Raw genomic sequence first — 21502 nt, 5'->3', positions numbered from 1 at the left:
CCAAGACATGTGGCCGCAAGTCCGATGACACGACCACAAAGTCGATCCTCGAACTGCGGCCTAGGGTGTCCTGGTGCCAAGTGCACATATGGACACCCTTATGTCTGAACATGGTGTTCGTTATGGACAGTCCGTGACAAGCACAGAAGTCCAATTACTGAACACCACTCGGGTTCTGATCGGGGGGGCCGTTCCTCCCAATCACACCCTTCCAGGTCTCACTGTCATTGCCCACGTGAGCATTGAAGTCCCCCAGCAGAACGATGGAGTCCCCAGTGGGAGCGCTCTCCAGCACCTCCTCCAAGGACTCCAAAAAGGGTGGGTACTCTGAACTGCTGTTTGGTGCATACGCACAAACAATAGTCAGGACCTGTCCCCCCACCCGAAGGCGGAGGGAGGCTACCCTCTCGTCCACCGGGGTGAACCCCAATGTACAGGCGCCAAGCCGGGGGACTATAAGTATACCCACACCTGCTCGGCGTCTCTCACCATGGGCAACTCCAGAGTGGAAGAGAGTCCAACCCCTCTCGAGAGGACCGGTACCAGAGCCCAAGCTGTGTGTGGAGGTGAGCCCGACTATATCTAGTCGGAACTTCTCGACCTGACACACCAGCTCAGGCTCCTTCCCTGCCAGAGAGGTGACATTCCACATCCCAAGAGCCAGTTTCTGTAGCCGGGGATCAGATCGCCATGGTCCCTGCCTTCAGCCACCGCCCAGCTCACAATGCACCCAACCCCTATGGCCCCTCCCACAGGTGGTGAGCCCATGGGAAGAGGGACCCACGTTGTCCTTTCGGGCTGCGCCCGACCGGGCCCCATGGGTGCAGGCCCGGCCACCAGGCGCTCGCTTTCGAGCCCCACCTCCAGGCCTGGCTCCAGAGGGGGGCCACGGTGACCCGCATCCAGGCAAGGGAAAACGTGTTCCAATGTTTTTAATCGTCATTTGGGGTCTTCGAGCAGTCCTTTGTCTGGTCCCTCACCTAGGACCTGTTTGCCATGGGTTATCCTACCAGGGGCAGAAAGCCCCAGACAACTTAGCTCCTAGGATCATTGGGACACACAAACCCCTCCACCACGATAAGGTGACCACTCAACGAAGCGTTATTTATGAATTTTATTTATTTTATTTAACTGTATTTGTATGGCATTTTTGAGAAATACACCTGACCTAATTGGTTTGCTGATTTGCTTGGCCTTTTTCTTTCAAATTTCATTTATAAAGTACACTTAACCAATAAAAATGTGGATTTCAAATCTTCTTTTCTTGGTGTATTCTATTGATTAGTCATGCACTACAATTTTGTAGTGTCCTAGAATTCAAATTCTTTAATTGGGGACCTTTAGCAGGTATGAGATTAAAAATGCGATTAATCAGATTAATTAATTACAAATCCTGTAGATTAATTTTTTAATTGCCTTACAGCACTAAAAAAACAGGATTCTATTTTTACAAGCTAAACCAGCGAATTGGTGTACGACAAGGCGAGGACGATCGATTGAAAGAAAATGAGAATAGTGTTTCATAGTAGATTTTGCCTTAAAATTCTAATTGAACAACAAGTGGTGAATGCTGGGAGGGGGTAGGAGTGGTGACAGACCGATTAAAAGGTAAATGAAAGATATCAATACTTTTTTGTAGTCTTAGACTTTTGATCTCTATGACCGGCAGGAATAGCCAGCGATGCATGTAAATGTGTATTCACCTCACTTGCTATTTTTCATGCCTTTTTAAATTGAAATGAAAAATCATATCGAATTTTTAAAAGAAAATAAACTATGGCATACCAATGCTGTTGTCTAAGTTAAAGTTAAAATGTATTCTAGTCCAAGTAAAACTTACAAGTAAACATTGAGTAATATTTTGTATGACTGTATCTTCACATAGTGAATGTAAGTTTTCAATTGTTGAATCTCACATTTATACCTGCATAAAGTAGGATAGAAATAAAGATAGTTCAGTTTGAACTATTGACTTTAGTGTGTTTTTTTAGGTAAACTGAACAAAAGATTTTGCAGGAAAACAACCCCATTTTCTAAAAAATTTCCCGTGCCCTCCCCCCCTACGACGAGTGTGGTTTTACACCCCCCAATAATTGAAAACTTGCATTCACTATGTGAAGATACAGTAATTCAAAATATTACTCAATGTTTACTTGTAAGTTTTACTTGGACTAGAAGACATTTTAACTTTGACTTAGACACTTTGATTTTAATAAATTTGATTCTTGGTATTATTCAATGTTTACTTGTAAGTTTTACTTGCCATTATAGCAAGCCGCTGTCTTGGACACAGAATGTGGCTTTTTGTGGCTTACTCAATTCTTTTACACTGAGCCACAGTTGCTTAGTCATACTACCTCCTAGTGCAATCCCAATGTTCTGCAGTCGCACAGAGTCAAACACTTTTGCTAGATACTAGTAAGTATCGACAATTTTGATTTCCTCAGCCGTTTCTTTCTTGAGTAAATGATTAATTTCCTCAAGGTCATAAAATTTATCATATACCTTTTGAAAGGCACATTCGTTGTCTGCTTGTGCTCTAAAAAAGAGTCAGCAGAGCGGCAATGTTGGCGAACTTGACAAGAAGCCTGCCCCCGACTGCACAGGATAAAAGCAAGATGGGCAGAACAGAGCCCTGAGGAACACCAGTGTGTGTGATGATAGCATGAAACATGTCCGTCCACAAAAATTTGGAAATATTTTTTTTAAAAACCAATGAAATCTAAAAAGGTGAGTATAGTAATAGGCACTATCAAGTAAAATGCAGTTGCATAACCACAAAACTGTTAACCTTCAAGTGTTTCGTCTAGCTCCTTATTGATCAAACTTTAACACCATTTGCATAAGCAAGCTTTACAAACTAGTGTGATAAACTTTTCATTGAATATAAAAGTGTGCTCTAAGTAAACTTCTTTATGTCTCAGGTCCAAATTTCTTGTATGTCCCCTGCTCTGTCTCCACAGATGACATCAATGAGCCTCCTCCTCCTCTGTCATCAGAGCGACAGGTGGGAAAGACAAGTCACTTCACAATTCAATTTGCTGTTTGGCCGAATGTTTGACAACAAGGAGTGTCACATGTAGTGAAGGGACAACCTCCTGATCTTTCCTCCAGCTGGTCCAGTCTCTGGGTGTCGCCATCTACCGAGCTCTGGACTGGGGGCTGGACGACAGTGAGGAGCGGGACCTCAGCCCGCGGCTGGAGCGCCTCATTGAACGCATGGCAGGTGGGGACCAGGGCAGAGAGGGCGACTGCACCACCGGGAACGGGACAACTGATGAGGGCTACAGTGACCAGGAGGAAGAGGAGGAGGAGGAAGAGGAGGAGCAAGAAGGAGTAATAAAACCGGTGTGCACATTCCGCCAGGTGATGGCGCTCTGTGCTGCTCGGCTGGCCAATCCAAACCTGGCTCCAGAGCACTACCAGGCCGTTTGCAGAGCTCTGTTTGTGGAGACACTGGAGCTGCAGACCTTCCTCATGAAGATCAGAGATGCTAAGGAGGTATGCTAGGTTGTCACGACTGAAGTTGGTCACTAATACTGTTTGACTTAAAGTGTAGCCAGGAGCATAGCTATTTATAGAATATCATTGAGCCTCTTGTTTCTGCCAGCAGAGGTCTGCACCTCATTGTTGGTACACTTGGAATTTGGAATGTTGTCCCTGTGTTCCTGTCAAGTGAAAAACAGCCAACACATGATACTCTTTAACAAAACGAGAGATGTCCTCAAGCGGAGTCTAACAGTAAATGATCCTTATTTACACAAATGCATTTGGATCTCTCCACAAAGAGCTACAATGTGAGGGCCCAACCCTTACAGTCAAGACCCACAAACAATGGAGCACACAAGCTTATATAGTGACTTCGCACCTGGAGTGGACTGCGCCACCCACTCCTCTTTCATTTAGGGGTGATTGTCAGTACTCAACTCTGTCTGGGTCCGTTCAGGGTGTAGTTTCTTAGAAACTGGCCTGAGGCTCACATCCCCAGAAGTTGTTACTCCAGGTGCAGGTGTGAACCCAGTCTGAACCGATAACAAGTTCCTTTTCAAAGTTTCAAGGTGCAGAGCACAAAAATGGCACCAAGTAATCATGCCATGTCCCTCAAATACAAAAGGGTGAATGGAGACATCACTGTGTGTCCATCCTGTCAGCTAATAGTCCGCAGGGCGAAGACATCTCATGCAATCGATTGAAACCCAATATGGAATTGAAAATACACACAAATCCATTTCAAATGTTTGTGACACGGTAGCGGTGTGGGCAGCGGTGTCGCTGCACAGCAAGGCAGTTCCGGGTTCGAGTCCCGTTCTGTGCGGAGTTTGCATGTTCTCTCCGTGTCTGCGTGGGTTCTCTCCGGGTTCTCCGGCCTCCTCCCACCTCCAAAACATGTGCTTCAGGTTAATTGGCCATTCCAAATTGCCTGTAGTGTGTGAGTGTGTGTGTGCGTGGTTGTCTGTCTCTGTGTGGCTCCGCGGTGCACTGGCATCATGCCTGGAGTTTTCCCGACCTCATGCCCTAAGCCAGTTGGGATAGGCTCCAGCTCCCCGTGACCCGTGACAGTGGATAAGCAATGTTGGAAAATGGATGGATGGCATTTGAAATGTTGAAAAAGGGAAAAAGTGATGTATAGCTGCAACAGATTTCAGTAAACTTGTAAGGATGAGGAGAATGTATTTAGGTCATGTTTACCACAGTGTTGCATTACCTCTATAACAACAGCCTGGAACTGAGGCCAATTGTTGTCAGTTTAAAGTGGAATGTTTCCCATTGTTGCCTGATGTTGGATTTCAGCAGCTCAAGCTTTCTAGTCATGTTGCTGGATTCAGATAATTCAGAAAAATTGTGATATAACACATTTTTTTGTTATATGTTTTGTTATAAAATTTGGTTTCTTTTGCTTTTTGTCACCCAGATGCTGAAAAAGATCTCAACAGAGGAAGCTATAGAGGACAGATCCACATCTGAGTTGGATGCACTGAAGCACAGAGACTGGGTGAGACCAAACAAATGAGGGCCCAGTGTCAGCAGAACAATACAGTGTTGTTGTGGTTGTTGTTGTTGACACGTGTTAACCTGTTGGCTGTTGTTTCCAACCCAGGCACGTCTGTGGGTGCAGCTGATGAAGGAGCTCAGACAGGGAGTGAAGCTGAAGAAGGTGCAGGAGCAGCCATTCAACCCCCTGCCCACCGAGTTCAGCCTCACACCCTTCGAGATGCTGATGCAGGACATACGAGCTCGCAAGTTCCAGCTGCGCAAAGTCATGGTGAGAGACTGAGACCTCGAGACCGGGAAAGCCGCAGCGATGATGATGATGACGATACGAAGGCAAACTGAAGTGTCAGCATTTATTGTGCTCCATGGAAGAATTGTAAGCGTCAGTTGAACTAGACTTTCCAAACCACTGAGAAGGCAAAGGAAGTAATGATAGTGTGTACCCTGTAAGTCAGTTGATTTATAAATGCTAATATCAGTTTAAATGTCAGTGGAGGTGTTAACTGCTGAGAGGAGCTCAGTCAAACCATCAGAGATCTTGAGGAACTTTTTATAGAACTTACCTCTCTGAAATCTTAACGCTGCTGGAGATGTCTTTCCCTCATTAGTTGACTTTGTTCAGGATAACCTGGAGGATGGACAGGAAGGAGACATCCACTGGCTTTGTGAGAGGAAGAACAGGAATAAACATGGCAGTCACCTCGAGGCCTTCTCTACAGACATACATTATTCAGCCTCAGAACACAAATATGAGCAAAGCCTTCTGTTGTTCTGGCAGCGTTTGGACAGAAAATCATCACCCAGCTCTCTCCTCTACTATGTCTGGATGTCACTTCCTGTAGCCTTCTAGTCTTCAGTCAGTCTCACTGCTCCTATCAGCCCCGTGTCCCGACCAGACAGGAAGCTGGTTCCAATGAAAGAGCTCTGATGAGCTCACTGGCGCTGCCAGCACAGCACTAATACCAGGCAGAGGTAACCAGTTGAGTTTAGTGGAGCTTGAAGTAGGTTAATTTTTAAAGGTTAAAGATAGAGAACAACACAGAAGCAACAAAAACAGCTAATTATTGGACTTTTTTAATTGGATGCAAATGTGTTCCAAATCTCTGCTGTGCTCCTGTTGGACTTCTTTGAACACAATAGCCTAAGTTGTCCGTCCGTCCGTCTTGTGTTTGGGGTTTGTTACCTATTCTTCATGCATCTGGCCGTCTGGAAACAAGAGTGGTTACATCGTTGTGTAACTGGCGTTGTGCTTGATTTGTGACCCCTTACTTGTTTAGGTGGGTGGAGACATTCCCACCAGGGTGAAGAGGAATGCCCATGAACTGATACTGGACTTCATCAGATCTAGACCTCCTCTCAAACCAGTAAGTCATTAACAATTATTGCTCCTAAAAATACTCAGTAGGTACAGTAGGCCACACAGACAACGTGGATACCTGATACCTACCAGGATACCTGTGTGAAAGTGAAGGATCTTATAAGTTGGACTCATGTAAGTGCAGCTTAATGAAGTCAGGCTTTGGTCACCTGACAGTCCTTATTGTTCCGGTCTGATCATTTGCTCTGCTCAGCGTTGGTTCTCCTGCATAATTAGGAGAGACCCATGTCTGTCTTTAAGCTGAATACGTGTGTGAAGCAGCACATCATGAATACACTCCTGGGTAACTGTAGCATTAGCCTGTACACAAACTTAGATCATAGGGTTGCCATAGCACCCATAGCAACAGAAGTGAAATGGAGAATACAAGAATGGGATTCATCCATCAGGCAGGTTTTTTCTTTTCTATGGTTACAGTTTTTAATCTCTGTCTGTGACCGTAATTTGTTTGAGACATAATTCAAAAACTTCATGTATTCATCTACCTGTACCTGAAAGGTATTCTTGAATAGTTTGGTTGTTTTCTCTTTTCCTTTATGGAATATTGGATAATGTTCCTTAACATATACTATTCACACCCAAAGAATTTAACAGGGATCGTTTAAATGACCTATTTTTGGGTGCCGTTCTTCATTATAATGCTGTCATGACAGGGAAAAGCACCCAGTATTATAAACACATCTCTAAATCCTTCACAACAGCTTTTGATTCTGCTGTAGATGATATTTTACTGGTTAAGATACCGACAATGACACACAGCTCCATCCAAGCTTCAACATTAGCTCACATTCAAGCTGCATGTTAGCTATCTTAGACTGACACATGGACGGAGACTGACACTAGACTCTCCCTGATCCATCTGTCCAGTCCTCATCGACTTGGTGACGTCAGTGATGCTAACATTTTCCACATACATTAAATAACTGATAGTCATGGAATACTCCTGGTCTTGATATAGTGTTTGTATCAAAATCTTTTTATGCACAATTATTGATAAAATGTAACCAGAGATTCATTTGAAATGTTTTTAATTTATAAAAGATTTATAAAAGTTTATCTAAGATTTAAAATACTTAAACTATATGAATTATGTAGTAATTAATTATCCTTAGATAGTATCACTGCTGTTTGTACAGTAATATTGCCTTGCGATAGTTTTTTTTGTTATTATCTGAGTCTATACAGATAAAACTGAGCACTGATGTTCTACTTGCTGTTCTGTTTTGTTGTCCACTGATGGTCAAAACATTATTTCCAGAGGTATCGAGTGACACTGAAGACATTTTGGAATGAGACATGTGTATATTTAAATATTTTGTCATCTGTACCTAATCTGTACTCACTAGGTTTCAGAGCGGAGCCTCCCCCCTCCTCCTCCACAGCAGCAGTCTCTCCATGACCAGGTCCTGGCTGAGATCAAGCAGGAGAGAAAGCTCAGGCCGGTGGTCCAGCCCAGCTCCAGATGTAAGGACACATGCCCATTTTTTATCTTTCTCCCCATCATGATTCAGTCAAAGCCTGACACCACAAGCTCACTGTTTAATTAAGTGCAAACCAACGTAGAAAAGTCTTTTATTGAACACAAAAGTTTGATTGATTGGATGCAATCGAAAGACTTGAAGAAAAGAACTAGGGGGATGTTAAGTAATGTAAAAGATTAATTCTAGCTGCTTCTCGCAGCATCATAGATTTGCTTTGCAGATTAGATTCTAAAGTGCCCGCTTTTAATGTGACTCTTCTTATTGTCATGAATTGAAAAAAGTTCAATTTTGCCTTAAAGGTGAGAGGTCCACCTATTTAGGGTTGACAGGACAACTTAGCAAACGGCATCCCATGTCAAACGCTTTTGTCCACCATGTGGAGCTGCTGATGGTTCACAAACTGTGTACAGATAAAAGTTACTCAATGTGTGTGGTTGATGAAGAAGTTAGAAGAGAAAAAACAAGTTGCTTTCTTAAAAACTGCATATGATGTTTGATGAAAATGAATGTTTTTTTATGACATTAATAGCTAAAGATGTCATAGTTGTCACATGTTCTGATATACGAATCTGAGTTTACCCATCATCTGAGTAAAGTTGTTCTACACTTTGTGGTGTAAAAAACATGAATTTTATACTGCAGTGAATCAGGTTACATTAACAAAGGACGCCATCCTGATCTGCTATGCCTTAATGTGGTGATTAAGTATTAACTATAGCTAAGCATTTTAGAAGTACTGTATATGTCTTGTTTTATCAATAGCAAACAAACAAAAAATATATATATATTTAAGCTGTGAAACCTAAACTTATTTACATATAATACAATTAAACCTAAAAAAAAGTCTGTCTGCCAGTTTATTAATAATATACAGTATTTAGTTACACAGTATCTCTATATCACAGATAATGGTGGACCTCGGAGTGCCATGGTGACAGTCTGCGATTCATTTTCTGTGGTTTGTCACAGATCATAATCAAAATCATTTGGCCCTTTGCTGATATGAATAACATGGCCAGGTTAGGGTTATACTGTAAGACCAGCACTGTCTTTCAAAGTATTCAGTGAATACAACTGTACAGCACTTGTACTGAAAGTAGGACCCTCTCTCCCTGTGGGTTTGATGAACAGTTCATTTCTTACTCTCTGCCCTCTCCCTGCAGGCGCTGCTTGTTGTTTGGCTGCTCCTGACCGGTTGTGTTCTCTCCCTTCTCAGCGTTCGGCTCTCTGCCCTGCCTGGCTCAGGCTTGTCCTTGTAATGTCAAATCTACTTCCTGCATTGATCTGTCCATGCCGGAGTCCAGACCTCGACCGTCATCACGGCCTCGGATCCTGCTCAAAGCTCCCACTCTCGCTGAGATGGAGGAGATGAACATATTTGAGGTGAGTCTGGCGGGAGCTGAGACGACGATACTGGAGGTCGGGTTCGTCCGGATGATTGTTGTTGTCTCTTAGGGCTGACTGGTGTTTTCCACAGCAGCATTACTGCAGTGGGATAGAATGTCGCTGTACATTTGCAGGATAGAATTGGATGGAGCGAATCACTTTTCCATAAAGACTCTGTCTAAAGACATCAGACCTATAATCACAAGCTAGAACCTGGTCTCACCTCTCCAGCAACAATATTCATTTGACTCACACATTAATGTAATTATTTATGTGTCACGTGATTGCTCTTCCCAGTGTTGCATTTCATCTGTCTGTCTTTTGTATGAGCATATTTAATGGTGTTACTCCTTTGTGGAAACTCAGTACTTACCAAATAAATGAGTATTTCTTCAGCCGCTGTCCTGCAGAGGTCTAATTCCAGAGGTAATCTTCTGAATGTATTTATCCCTCACATCAACAGTTACCAAGACTTTGGTCTTCTTGCTGTTGACTGAGAGGCCTACAGTAGTTGCTCATTTCGTAACCCACAGCATCGAACAGTCGTTGGAGCTCTTCTTCATCTTTAGTGAGTAGAACTGTGTCATCTGCGCATCAAAGATTGTTGATCTTGACACCGTTGACCACGATTCCTTGTGGCAACTCCTCAAACTCCCATGGAATAACTTCTGAGTAGACGTTAAGGAGGTATTTCTCTTTTGATTCGCTGGTGGAAAATTTTTTAGCAGTACTTTGAGTATTTGCGACATGAGGCTAATAATCCTGTAGTTGGCACAGTCAAGTTGACCTGGGATCTTGGACAGGGAAAATGGATTTAACGTCTCCTTTGGTCGCTTGTCTATAGAGCAATGCACACACTGTACATAGAGGTTATGACTTCCACAGATGAGCTAAAGTTTAACAGTGAAATGTGTCAAACATTCTGTCCTCAAAGGAGTAGCCTGTCTTCCAGGTGGACTGTTGAGTCCTGAGTTGACTCTCCTGTGTTCAGACATACGCTGTGGAGCGTAGACAAGTCCCTGACCACTCCTTTGAGGACAGTAACGTCCCGGTTTACCAGGGAAGACAGATGGTTTGAGAGAGGAGTTAAAGAAGGCATTTTTGTCAAACTGGAGAAACCATCTCTGAACAGAGGAGGAGGATGAAGACTCCATAACAGAAGCTCACCATAACAGCTGACACGAGGGTGGGTGAATGGTAAAGATTCCTAACTAAAGTAAATGTCTTGGTGGTTTCAGTCCTTTGTTTTCTGCCCCAACAGGAGTTTAAGTCTCTGGACCATTTAGTCAGAACTGAAGAACCTCTTGGATTAGAGGTGAAACCTCCTGGCTGTGAGACAGAAGCGCTGCCCTCTGTGCCCCCGTACTGCCCTGTTATAACATTTTGTTTAATTGCCTGTCCTTTATAGGGTCAGAGGATCAGGATGCTGATGACATGACGTTAGGTTTATGTCTGAGGCTCAGTGTTACCCTGTTCTACACTAACAAAGTTCCCAGCAGTCCTGTCCTTCATGTCACCTTGTCTGCATTGTCCCTAATCACCCTTAAGCCTTGTGGATAAGGCCCCCCTTCCTCGTGTCATTGTCCCTTACTTCCTGTTTCTTCCTCCTGTCCATCTGCAGGAGGAGGAGACCACCGACAACGGGGAGCTGAAGAGGGCTGAGAGCTCCCCGACTCCTCTGAAAAGAGATCGCTCCTTCTCGGAACATGACCTGGCTTTGCTCCGTGGGGAGATGCTCCCGTCGCTCTCTGAGTCGGTGCAGCTAGATGGGGGCGTCAGGATGAGGGTGGAGAGGCCTCGATCCAGGACACTAACCAGTGCCAGACTGCCTAGTTACAGAGGTCAGTGTGGAAACGTAGCAAGATTGTGTTGGCATTTATTCTTTACTTTGTCACTGGTTATGAATTGTTGTGACAAATGAAGCAAAATGCACAAAGACGACCATCTGATTCAGGATTAATAGAATTACAGCTTTCCACAAACCATCTTTTAGATTGAGTAGAGTTTTTCCGCTTCTCCTGACAGTACGTACTTCTACTGGAGCGTCAGCCCGTTAAAAATGTTGCCATGGATTCCCTGAATTAAACACTGCGTTCTGGTAATGTAAAACTTTCTGAATGATAGACATATTTGTTGCAAGCCACTAATAAAATCTGCAACAACCTGGGCTTAACTTTTCAGTCACAAAGATTTACAGCCAGTGGCTGCACAATACTTTTGGAAAAAACAAACAGAAAAAGAGGTTTTACTTATGTGAAGTAGTGGAAACATCTAGTCTGTTTAGTCCTGCGTGACACTCTGGACTGCTGCATGTTTTTTTATCTTAGTTACATACATTTCTGCAGTTATTCTTATTCAGGCAGAACTCTACACTTAATGAATTCCAACCAAACATGGCAGTAGCTCAACAGTTCTCTAACGTGTCTTAGTAATGGCATCAGTTGCTTGAAGCAACATCCTGAAAAGTGAGTCAAATGGAGATGTGGATAATGTTTACATGCAATTTGTCCATGAACGTACAACAAACCCTTAAACAGCTCAACCAATGGGTTTAGATCATGGATAGAAACCAGTCCAATAGAAACCAGTGAAGGCTTCTAGCTCCTCCGGCTTGAGATATGAAAGAAGAGCAGTGCTGGACCAACTGGAACGTCTTGACAGAACACAATAAAAAAAGAAACTAATGTCCTTTTTGGACTTCAGAACGTCTCTTCATTTGGCAGTAACATGTTCTGAGGGTTTGTTTCAACATTGAGGCAACAAAATGACTTTCGTGAGACGTTTTCCTCTCAGCTGCCAAATGACCCTTAGTCGTACGACCATAAACCAAGTTAAAGCGCCGCTGGCCCCTGAAACAAGGGCTCAACCCCCATCTGCCATGAAGCTGTTCGGAGTAATATGATGGGTTTTAATCGAATATAAACATGCTGATGAAGTCAGTCAGGGCAGGTAGAAGCTAATGGCTTCAGGGGGGAGGGGTTTCTGGTTTGGTGGTGAGGGTCCATGCACTCGCAGGCTGCCTGTCTGCGTCTGAAGAGACCCGTCTGAAAAACAATCCTGCTTGTCTGGAATCTATTCTCAGTCTCCACTCAGGTGAAACTGATCCACATACTTTTGTGCCACAGGCCAGAGGAAGCAGGAGCAGGAAGGACGGTCATCATGTAGAGCAGGGGGGTCAGACTCTTTTTCACCAAGGGCCACATCAGCCTCATGGCTGTCCTCAAAGGCCCAGATGTAACTTATAAATGTAACTCAATGTAACTCAATGTAATGTAACATAAATGTAACTACTCCTTAATATTAAATAACTTTGAATTTATTACTTATTCAAGTTTCAAACATTACAGTTACACAGAAAAAATATGTTTGTTTCTCTGTTATAACACAGAACTCCGTCAATCAAGGATCAAACTATCCAAGTGAATAAAGGAAAATAACATCAAACATAAATTAAGTTTTAACTTTGTTCAAAATGGTTTTATCAAAGTTAAATTGGTTTGATTACTGCATTGTGGGAAATGTAGTTTTGGTCAAAGCACGCTTTTGACGTATATACTTTTAGACACTCTGACCTTTTATGCTCTTGCGGGCCACAAAAAATTATTTGGATGGCCACATTTGGCCCCCGGCCCTTGAGTTTGACACGTGTGATGTAGAACATGTCTTCACCAGTAGGAGGCGCTCCAGCCTCAATCTGACCAGACCACTGATAGCATCGGCTGATCCAAATGATATGTGCTGATGATGTTTACCGGCCTGTTCCGGCTTTTTTCAGCCTGTTTGTTTTCCATTAGAGCCAAACTGACAGCCTCCATTTGCAGGATTGATGATGCACCCACTGTGTGGTCTGTTTTCAAGCCCCTCTCACTGCTGGTTAACTGAGGCTCGACTCAGCTCCTCTTTCATAGCAGACTCCTAACTGTGATGTGAGTTGGGGATGTAGCAGCATGGGCTGAGTCGCTGCACTGCGATCAGGTAAATAATACATGACGTTGTTGGAGTCGATCGACCAGCACTCTGAAGGCCGACATCTGAGACACAGCTGAATGAAAGAGCCTGATGTGTAATTCAAAGGGATGCTACGCTGGAATTCATGGCCCCATGACATTCAGTCCTAATTTGGTTTTTGTTTGCCTTATAGTTTACCGCTTTTATTTCCACTCTTTATCATTTCCCACAGCTTCCTTCCCGGTTCAGGGCTGGGCGCCGGCTTCTCCGGACCGCCTGTCTTTGTGTTCCGTCGACGAGGCGACGGAGGGATCCGAGGTGGCGTCTGGCTGCAGGGCTGGAGATGAACACCAGTGGATGGTGAGTTACTCACAGCGGGGGTTTTGTTTCACGTGAAATCTCGAGCCGCTGGTCACGATGACACATTGCAAAAATATTGGCACTGTCGGGTCGGATTCAGGTGGTGAGGAGTCTTTTAAGTAGAATTTTGTTAAAACAGTGACACCAAATCTCAATTCCAACAGGACGTGTGCAGCATCAACTCACAATGTTAAAGTACACATGGAAAAAATACCGCATCCACCTGTTTATCCAGATCCATTTTGTTCACGTGTCCAACGTCAAAATCCATGAGCGTCTGTGTAATCCTTCTGAAAGTGAAACGACCACAGGCGCAGAGTGAACTGATGTTGATAATGATGGACACCCCCACACCCCATTTCCTGTTGATTGTGTTCAGGAGGCCTTCAGCCACCCTGTGGAGAGTCTCGCCTTGACGTTGGATGAGGTCATCAATGTGCGCCGAGTGCTGGTCAAAGCAGAGATGGAGAAGTTTCTTCAGAACAAAGAGCTCTACAGTAACCTGAAGAAAGGGAAGGTAACCGAGGGGAGTCGCTGCTGATCACGACAGAGCTGCAGTCACAGCACACACCCTCAGTAACAGTGTGTATGTGTGTGTGTGTGTGTGGGTGTGTGTGTTTCTCAGGTTTGCTGCTGCTGCAGAGTCAAGTTTCCTCTCTTCTCGTGGCCGTCTACCTGCCTCCTGTGTAAAAGGTTCAAGAAACCCCGTCAGGAATTTCTGAAATGAGTTCCTGAATGAACGATTTGCTATTTTTACATTTGTGCTATGGTCATTCTTAGTTCCTGGAGATTAAACAGGAATAAATAAGAGTTCTCAATGAAATACAGTGCGCCCTCGTGTATTCGCGCATCAACGCTTGCGACTTCACCTCATCGCGGATTTTTAGTAGGCAGTCACGTGACACCGTACGTGCATTCTATTGGCTGACGGCACCTGGAAGTGTGCTTTGTTCCGTCAGTCTCTGAATTTCGTGAGACACAAAAGTGCTTTAAACAGTCGATAAAAGTGTGGAAAACGTTAAAACAGATAGATGGTGGTTTAATATCAGTATAGGAAGGGTTCATAAATGTTTAAAATTAACATAAATAATAAGATAAATAGATCGTGATCGCGATCTCAATCGCGGATTCCTTGATCGCATGTGGTTCCTGGTACGCATTAACAGCGAGGAACGAGGGCGCACTGCATTCACTTTCTGGACGCTGAGTCTGTGTGCTAATGTAGTTTCTGGCCTTCATGTTTTAAAGCTTCTAGTCTTCCAGAATTTCAAGTTGCTCTCAGTCCGTTACGATGTGTGTCTTAGCTACGTAAATTTAGTTACATATATTTAGTTACGTATATTTAATTACATATATGGTGCAGACCAGTCTCCAACACAGCACCATTTTTCTTTAAGCAGACTACTGCATGACTTTAATTATATTTTAATGGCAACCATTAAAAACTTTATTATTGATCGCTGGCCCGATCAATCCCTAAATATTTATTACAGTGGTTTTATGACATAAGTTGTAAAAAAACAAACCTGCTGCACATTGAATATTGAGGAACGACTCTGTATTGATTCCCTTTTGTTTGTCTTCCAGATGTGTGTGTAACTCCTGCAGTGCAAAGGTACTTCACATCTTCTGGAGTGTGTTTATGGATGTGATTCATCCACTGCTTTTCTCTTTATTTATAGAAGTATGGCTCTGCTCTGCCTTTTCAAAATAAGACATTGCTGTTTGCCAAATACTTTTTTGTGAGTCTGATTTTTCTGTTGACGTCTGTTGTTCTTCTGTTTCTTTATTGGGTGTCCCAGGCCGTGTTGGATGTGTGCTTCTGTGCTCTGTAGGTTTGAGATTCAAGCTGTTTGGATGTTGTGCGTTGCTTGTGAGTTTGTGATGTCTGCAGTGCTGTTTTAGGAGTTGCTATGACTCATTTGTTTTGCAGAACATTATTGTGGTTTCCCTTTTCTCCCTTTTTTGTGTTTAGATTATATGTTAATTTGTTGCTGTGTAATTTGTGTCTGAGCTTGCGGTCATGATCATTTAGTTTGTAAATTTTCTTAATGTTTGTGCATTTGGGTTGTTTTTTTTTAACGTCTGTTTTGTGAACTTCTTTAAAGAAACTATTATACCATCAGCTCTGCTGTTTGTCCTCTCTTTCTTCTTTCTTTGTTGGTTCTTTTCCCGTGGCGCAGATGAAGATTCCCTCAAAGAAGATGGCCCACATTCCTGTGTACACAGTGGGCTTCCACAACACTCCAAAGAGCCACGGACACAAATGCCAAGTGTACAAGTAAGTGTGTGTGTGTGTGTGTGTGTGTGTGTGTGTGTGTGTGTGTGTGTGTGTGTGTGTGTGTGTGTCTGTGTGTGTGTGTGTGTGTGTGTGTGTGTGTACTCCATCAGCAGGAGTAGCTGACGCTCTGACTGGTGACACTTTTCTGTTTCTTGTCTTCCTCTCATCCGAGGCTGACGCATGTCGTTAAGTTTTCTGTGTGTAATTACTAAAGTTTGCTCGATGTTAAGTCGATGTGACGCCTGAACGATTCCCAGCTGGGTGACACCGGCCCAGTTCCTTCAGTCCTGTCAGCCAGTCGCTGCTTTTTCAGTTCAAGGACACACCCCCCGGCTCGGGTTAAGGACACGGTCTATTTAAGGCGGCCCCTCCCTCACACTACTGACTGCTAACCTTGTCCAACCTAAGTATGTGCAGCCTCTTACCTTGTAGCCTGCTCCATCCAATCAGTGGTGTGGTGCCCTCCCTGTCCTTTTGTTGTATAATCAGGTCCTCTTGTGAGGCCTCTAAGCAGCCGTTACGTAATAATTACCCAGCTGTCATTAATATCCTCTCATTGTGTCTGTGAGAAGGAGACGGGCGCGGAAGTGGGAGATAAAGATGGACGCGAACAGGCAGAGTGAGAGAGCTAAACTGTGTGTTGTAGAGAGAGAACACACACATTTGTTTCATGCTGATTTAATAATGTTAAAGGACATACAGTGTAGATATTTTATTTGTCAAAATAGTTTGTATTTTTTGCTTTTAACCACATAAAAACCGATCAAAAGACTATTTGACTCATGGTGAGGATGTGAACGTAGCTCAGTTTACAGCAAGCTACTGCAAAATGTTCTTCACTGCTCTGCTGTTGTGTGATGTCATTCTAGATGTCCTATATACAGTGATACCTCTACTTACGAATTAATTGGTTCTGGAAAAAATTTCGTAAGTAGAGACGCGAGATCAACCAAACGCATCCCTTTTTCATGCTTTTCTATTGTCTCTTGCTTTGTTTGTACGGACAAAAAAACTCTTTTCTTCGTCTTTTCTTTTCCTCTTTTCTCCATCACTGTCTTGGGGTCCATAGTGAATACTCAAAAAGTTAATATATATTTACGTATAACTATCAGAACACGTCATGGGTGAGAGCCGAATGACGAGGATGCTGCATAAACCCTGATCTAGCTCCACACAGAGGTCCCTCTTAGCCAATGGGATGCCAGGATGCTAGGTAATAGCCAATGGCAGAGCAGCTATAAGAATGGTGAGTTCAGGAACCTTTGTGAGCTGCTACTGGCAGCCCATACTGTAGTTTTACCTTTCGTCACTCAAAATTTCTTTCGTAACTAGAGGCAATATTTTCCTGTTGAGGCGTTTCGTATGTAGAGACATTTGTAAGTAGAGGAACCACTGTATATAGTTAAACTTTGAGATAGGAGTTTAATTTGTTCCGTGACTCTCACCTCAATTTTTCCCCATTCAAATTAATTTAAATCACTTTAATACATTCCAGCCTTGTAAAAAAAAAGCCCCAAAACCTCTAAATTATGACATGCAGACTTTACCTGTGCATGATTAATTATATATAGGTTACGTAAACTATGATAAAGAATGAAAAGGAATGCAAAAGTCAGGAGAACACACGAGCTATGTTTTTACACCACCAATGAGAACCCAGATCCAGTCTCAGCTGATGTTGCATCCATCCACCACTAGCGGTGGTGTCCTGAAGCACGACTCGTATCTCGGATTTTTGCCCATACGTCTAACAAAAATATGAACAGAAAATTAGTTTGAATCTCAAACAACTCGAGCAGCTCGTATCTTGAGGTTCTACTTTACTGTGTCCCTAAGCTAACTGCAGCATTTTTGTTTTGTTTGATTGTTCATTCCCTGTTTTTTATTGAAGCCACAAACTCATTTGCTGAGGAAACGTATTGAGTTCCATGAAAAGTTGTTCCTGGAACTAAAACATTGAGCCCTCTGGGTGGAGATGGGCTTTCCTGTGGTTGGGTCTGGTTTTCTCTTTAGCGCTGCCAAGATGGTTGGTTTTTTGCTCAGTCGTGCAAATTCAGGTTGACCTTGGCGTGAGACGTTTGTTCTGATTATTTGGTGTGGAGCAGCGTCCACTGGTTCTAGATCCACTGGCTGTCAGGCTGTGTGTTCTTTGAGGTTGTACCCGTTTCTATATTCCTACCGCTTTGAAGGCCTCCTCCAACCGTCCCTGTTCCTCTGTAGGTCGCTGCGCAGCTTGTCCCGCCGCTCGGTGGAGGAGGAGTTTCCCCACCTGTACGCCCACGGCTGCACGCTGCGCGACCTCTGTGCCGAGTGCACCAAATTCATCGCTGACGTCATTTCCTCCAGCTGCCGGAGCCTGGACATCCTCAACAACACTCCCAAGCGGGAGGCCAGACCCGCTGCCAATCAGAGACCGCAGCTCCGACGCCAGCCCCACCTCGAGACTCATCCTGAAAAAGACCCTCAGCGCCACCCTGAAGCTTCCACGCTGTCACCGTGTCTCCCCCGGCCCCCTCCCTAGTCCCATCAGAGACCTGAGCGGCTTCTGGCAGCAGCGTCGCCTTCACCCCAGGACAACTCCACGACTGTTGTGAAGCATTGATTCCATGAACTGAGAGTTTATCCCCTTTCTGCCTAAACACACACCCCGTTAAGGGGTTGTTCTACTACACTGTGCGCACACAAACACACACACACACACGCAGACACACACACAGTTACAGAAACATGGGGTCCTGCAGGGGTTTATTGCATCAGCACCAGTACAAAGACAACTATAACGAAAGAAACCATAATCTACTGAGGATGTTCTTTCAGTATTGCTTGGTTGGGGCACTGAATGCGTTATTTTACGGTTATGCTATGATATATAAACCTGCAAACAAATCCCTTTTTTTTTTTTTTTTAACACCACCACCTCCATGATGTTCCAGCTCTCAGCTACGGGATGTTCCGTATCTCACCCAGTATAAACTGTCCACACTGAGAGAGGAGGTGAGCTCAGGTGGTGGTTGTTGAAGCGATCCAGCGTAGAGTTGACATGACAGCCTTGCTTCGTAGCTCTCTGTAGTTCCCTTGTGTTTGCCATGAATGTAACTTAAAGACACAGACGAGTTGTAAAACGTGAGCTCGTCATAACCTTTAAACTCAATCACCCTGACAAGCGGCAGCTGCGTGAGGAGGCCTCATTTGTATTAACGGCTTGTAATGAGGCGAGATGATAGCGACACTCTGAATGTACCGGACACGGACTGCACCTTTAACTGACACAGCATGATGATGATGTGAAGCTCTAACAGATGAGACCCCCCCCCCCCCCCGTCCCACCCCAGTGGACAGTTCTGTTGCAATCTGCTCTGGTTTTGTAAACACTTAGTAAACCTCAACTGCAATAAAAGCTAATGACAAACACAACCAGCGCTGCATCTGTGAGTTTTACTGCTGCGTTCAGCCGGTCACAGAGCTGCACCTCCTAAATACAGTTATGGAAGAAAGTATAAACATTAAAAAATGCAAAAGTATTTGAAATTAATCTTCCTGGTTTCTTTGCTTTAATAGAATCTTTTCTATTGGTATAACTTTTTAATCAAAGAAAAATAAATCATTTAGTAGAGGAATGAGTCAGAGGAGTCCATGTTCCATCAGCAGGAGGAAGCAGAATGTGTTGATAGAACGGTCCCTATCAGGCATAGAAAGACCTGCTGCTGAACTACGGTCCAGTGATGGTGTCTGGCTCTGAAGGGCCCCATCGAGCCCCCACCCCTCCTTTATAACCAGTCCTTGTAAATTTATGTTAATAAGAACTTCAATTTTGTACCTAAATGTCAATTCACTTCTTTATGTATTAACTCTTTAAATCTAGGCTATAAAATTCACAGTCCACTTAATAGTTCCTCCATGGGAGTTTTAGGCATAAGTCTTTCAGGGGCCTTTTTCACAAAATTATGGGGGCCCAAAACATTTGGTTGGATTTTCTCTTTCCTTCACTCCACATCTTGTAAGACATCTGCCATCTTCTGAGCAGATCTTTCAGTCTTATTATTGTTATTATTATTATTTACACTGCTATTATTATAGTTCTTGTAACGTGTCTTGACACGACTTGTGTTGAGATTTGGCGCTTTATGAACAAATTGCATGGAATCAAAGCCAAGCAACTAGAATTGAATTCCTATGGAATGGATGGCGGGAGAGGAGGGATGAGGAATGTAATGAAGGCACTCAGCAGGTTGTGAACCAGACATGGACGTAGCTCCAGGCTAAGAACACAGATAAAAATCCACAACCTTCTCCAAGCTTACAAAGCTTTGATTGGTTTGAAGTGTTTTGTAGGTTCCTGAAGCAGTCAGTGAGTGCAAAGGTGAGGCCGAGAATTTAACGCAGTGATCCAGACGTCGCTCCCGTAAAGGAACTCAGATTGGATTCTTTATAATCAAGTTTATAAATGTTTCCAGGGATTGAACCATCAATCAACCCATCAAGTTTATTGAGAATGTTTGTTCTTGTTCTGCATCAACTTCCAAACTAGACTGGAGATGACATCATTAGTTCATTAGTTTCCTTGTATAAAATGTTTAACTATCATAACACCAGAATCTTTGATTACATTGATATGATGGAATGATTTGGTTTGAAAATACGTAAAACTGTTTTCTCTCATTGGACGTGATTACGATCAGAGATAATGTATTAGGTGGCATGTAGAGTAGCTCTACTCATCATGACGTCATGATGCTGACAAAAACAATGACTTCCTGGGTGAACCTCACCGTTCGGTCGGGTCTACTAACGGAAACCACATTAAACCTCCAGAGAGAGGAGCCACTGACGGAGACACCGAGTTCTGCTGCGATGCATTTACTAGGGCTACGACGCATCGGCAGAAGCCCCGCCCATGTCTAAATTAATAATCTACGCCTATTGGCTTCCTCTACCTAGCACCCGCCCCCTACATGCTTATTGGCTTTCTCTATTTGTTATCCGCCTTCTTCCTGCCTATTGGCTGTCTCCGTCTGTCATCCGCTCTGAGTTCAGACAAACAAGCCGCGTGAAGCTAAGTGAATGTTAGGCAATTAAACAGGAAATAGATTGATTGTGATACCAAAATAAAAGCATTCAAGTGCATCTTTATTAGCCTTTTCATTGTCTTTCTTTAAACCTTCAAGATACAACTTCCAGAAATAAACAAGAAAGTGTTGATTTAGTGATTGCTCTCACTTTTAATTTATTTGGTGCTGCACATAAGTGCATTGATTATATAAAGAGACTCATGTATTGATATACTGAACCACAGCCAGGGGGGCAGTGGGTAAATGGTAGAGCAGGGGGCAGAGCGGGTCGTCCAATGTTCTGAGATTGGCGGTTCAATTCCTGCTCCTCTAAACAGTGAGAGGTGTCAGCTCACGTGTGAAGCACTGCTGAGGCGCCCATGAGCAAGACGCTGCCCCCCCTATGAGTTGCTCATTAGGGTGCACCAAGCAGGAGCTGACTGCCACCCTACCTCCCGCTGCATGCGTACAGGCCTCTTGTGTGTGCTAGTGTGTTCAGGGCCTGTACACACTAACTAAGAAATATGCATGACTAGCTAGAGTTTGCCACTAGATTCCCTTCCGGGATTAATTCAGTAAATAAAATGAAAAATAAATTTAAAAAATACTAAAATAGTTTAAGACAGAT

At 43.6% G+C, this 21502-nt stretch overlaps 1 protein-coding gene across 2 annotated transcripts in view; it reads left to right on the top strand.

The window, feature by feature from the left end:
• The window catches only part of spire2 (spire-type actin nucleation factor 2), a 31191-nt gene extending 11963 nt beyond the window's left edge, over positions 1-19228 (top strand). Inside the window, exons 2-16 of one of the 2 annotated variants that reach the window (XR_011035188.1) lie at positions 2964-3007; positions 3115-3501; positions 4913-4993; positions 5099-5263; positions 6270-6356; positions 7717-7834; positions 9068-9234; positions 10859-11078; positions 13418-13545; positions 13925-14062; positions 14171-14238; positions 15133-15160; positions 15348-15376; positions 15729-15826; positions 18047-18081. Coding sequence is in view for 1 of the 2 variants with exons in the window: in XM_068312986.1 (XP_068169087.1) it covers positions 2964-3007; positions 3115-3501; positions 4913-4993; positions 5099-5263; positions 6270-6356; positions 7717-7834; positions 9068-9234; positions 10859-11078; positions 13418-13545; positions 13925-14062; positions 14171-14238; positions 15133-15160; positions 15729-15826; positions 18047-18347 (2030 nt within the window). In the remaining variant the exon portion in view is untranslated. Of the gene's footprint in view, positions 1-2963; positions 3008-3114; positions 3502-4912; positions 4994-5098; positions 5264-6269; positions 6357-7716; positions 7835-9067; positions 9235-10858; positions 11079-13417; positions 13546-13924; positions 14063-14170; positions 14239-15132; positions 15161-15347; positions 15377-15728; positions 15827-18046 lie in introns of both variants that reach the window. The other variant, XM_068312986.1, reaches the window with a different exon arrangement.
• The last annotated feature ends 2274 nt before the right edge of the window (positions 19229-21502 follow it).

The sequence above is a fragment of the Antennarius striatus genome, chromosome 4 (genome assembly GCF_040054535.1).
Source record: "Antennarius striatus isolate MH-2024 chromosome 4, ASM4005453v1, whole genome shotgun sequence".
Classification (NCBI taxonomy): Eukaryota; Metazoa; Chordata; class Actinopteri; order Lophiiformes; family Antennariidae; genus Antennarius; species Antennarius striatus.
Note: the sequence above shows the minus strand (reverse complement) of the source record. Positions and strands in the feature narration are given on the sequence as shown.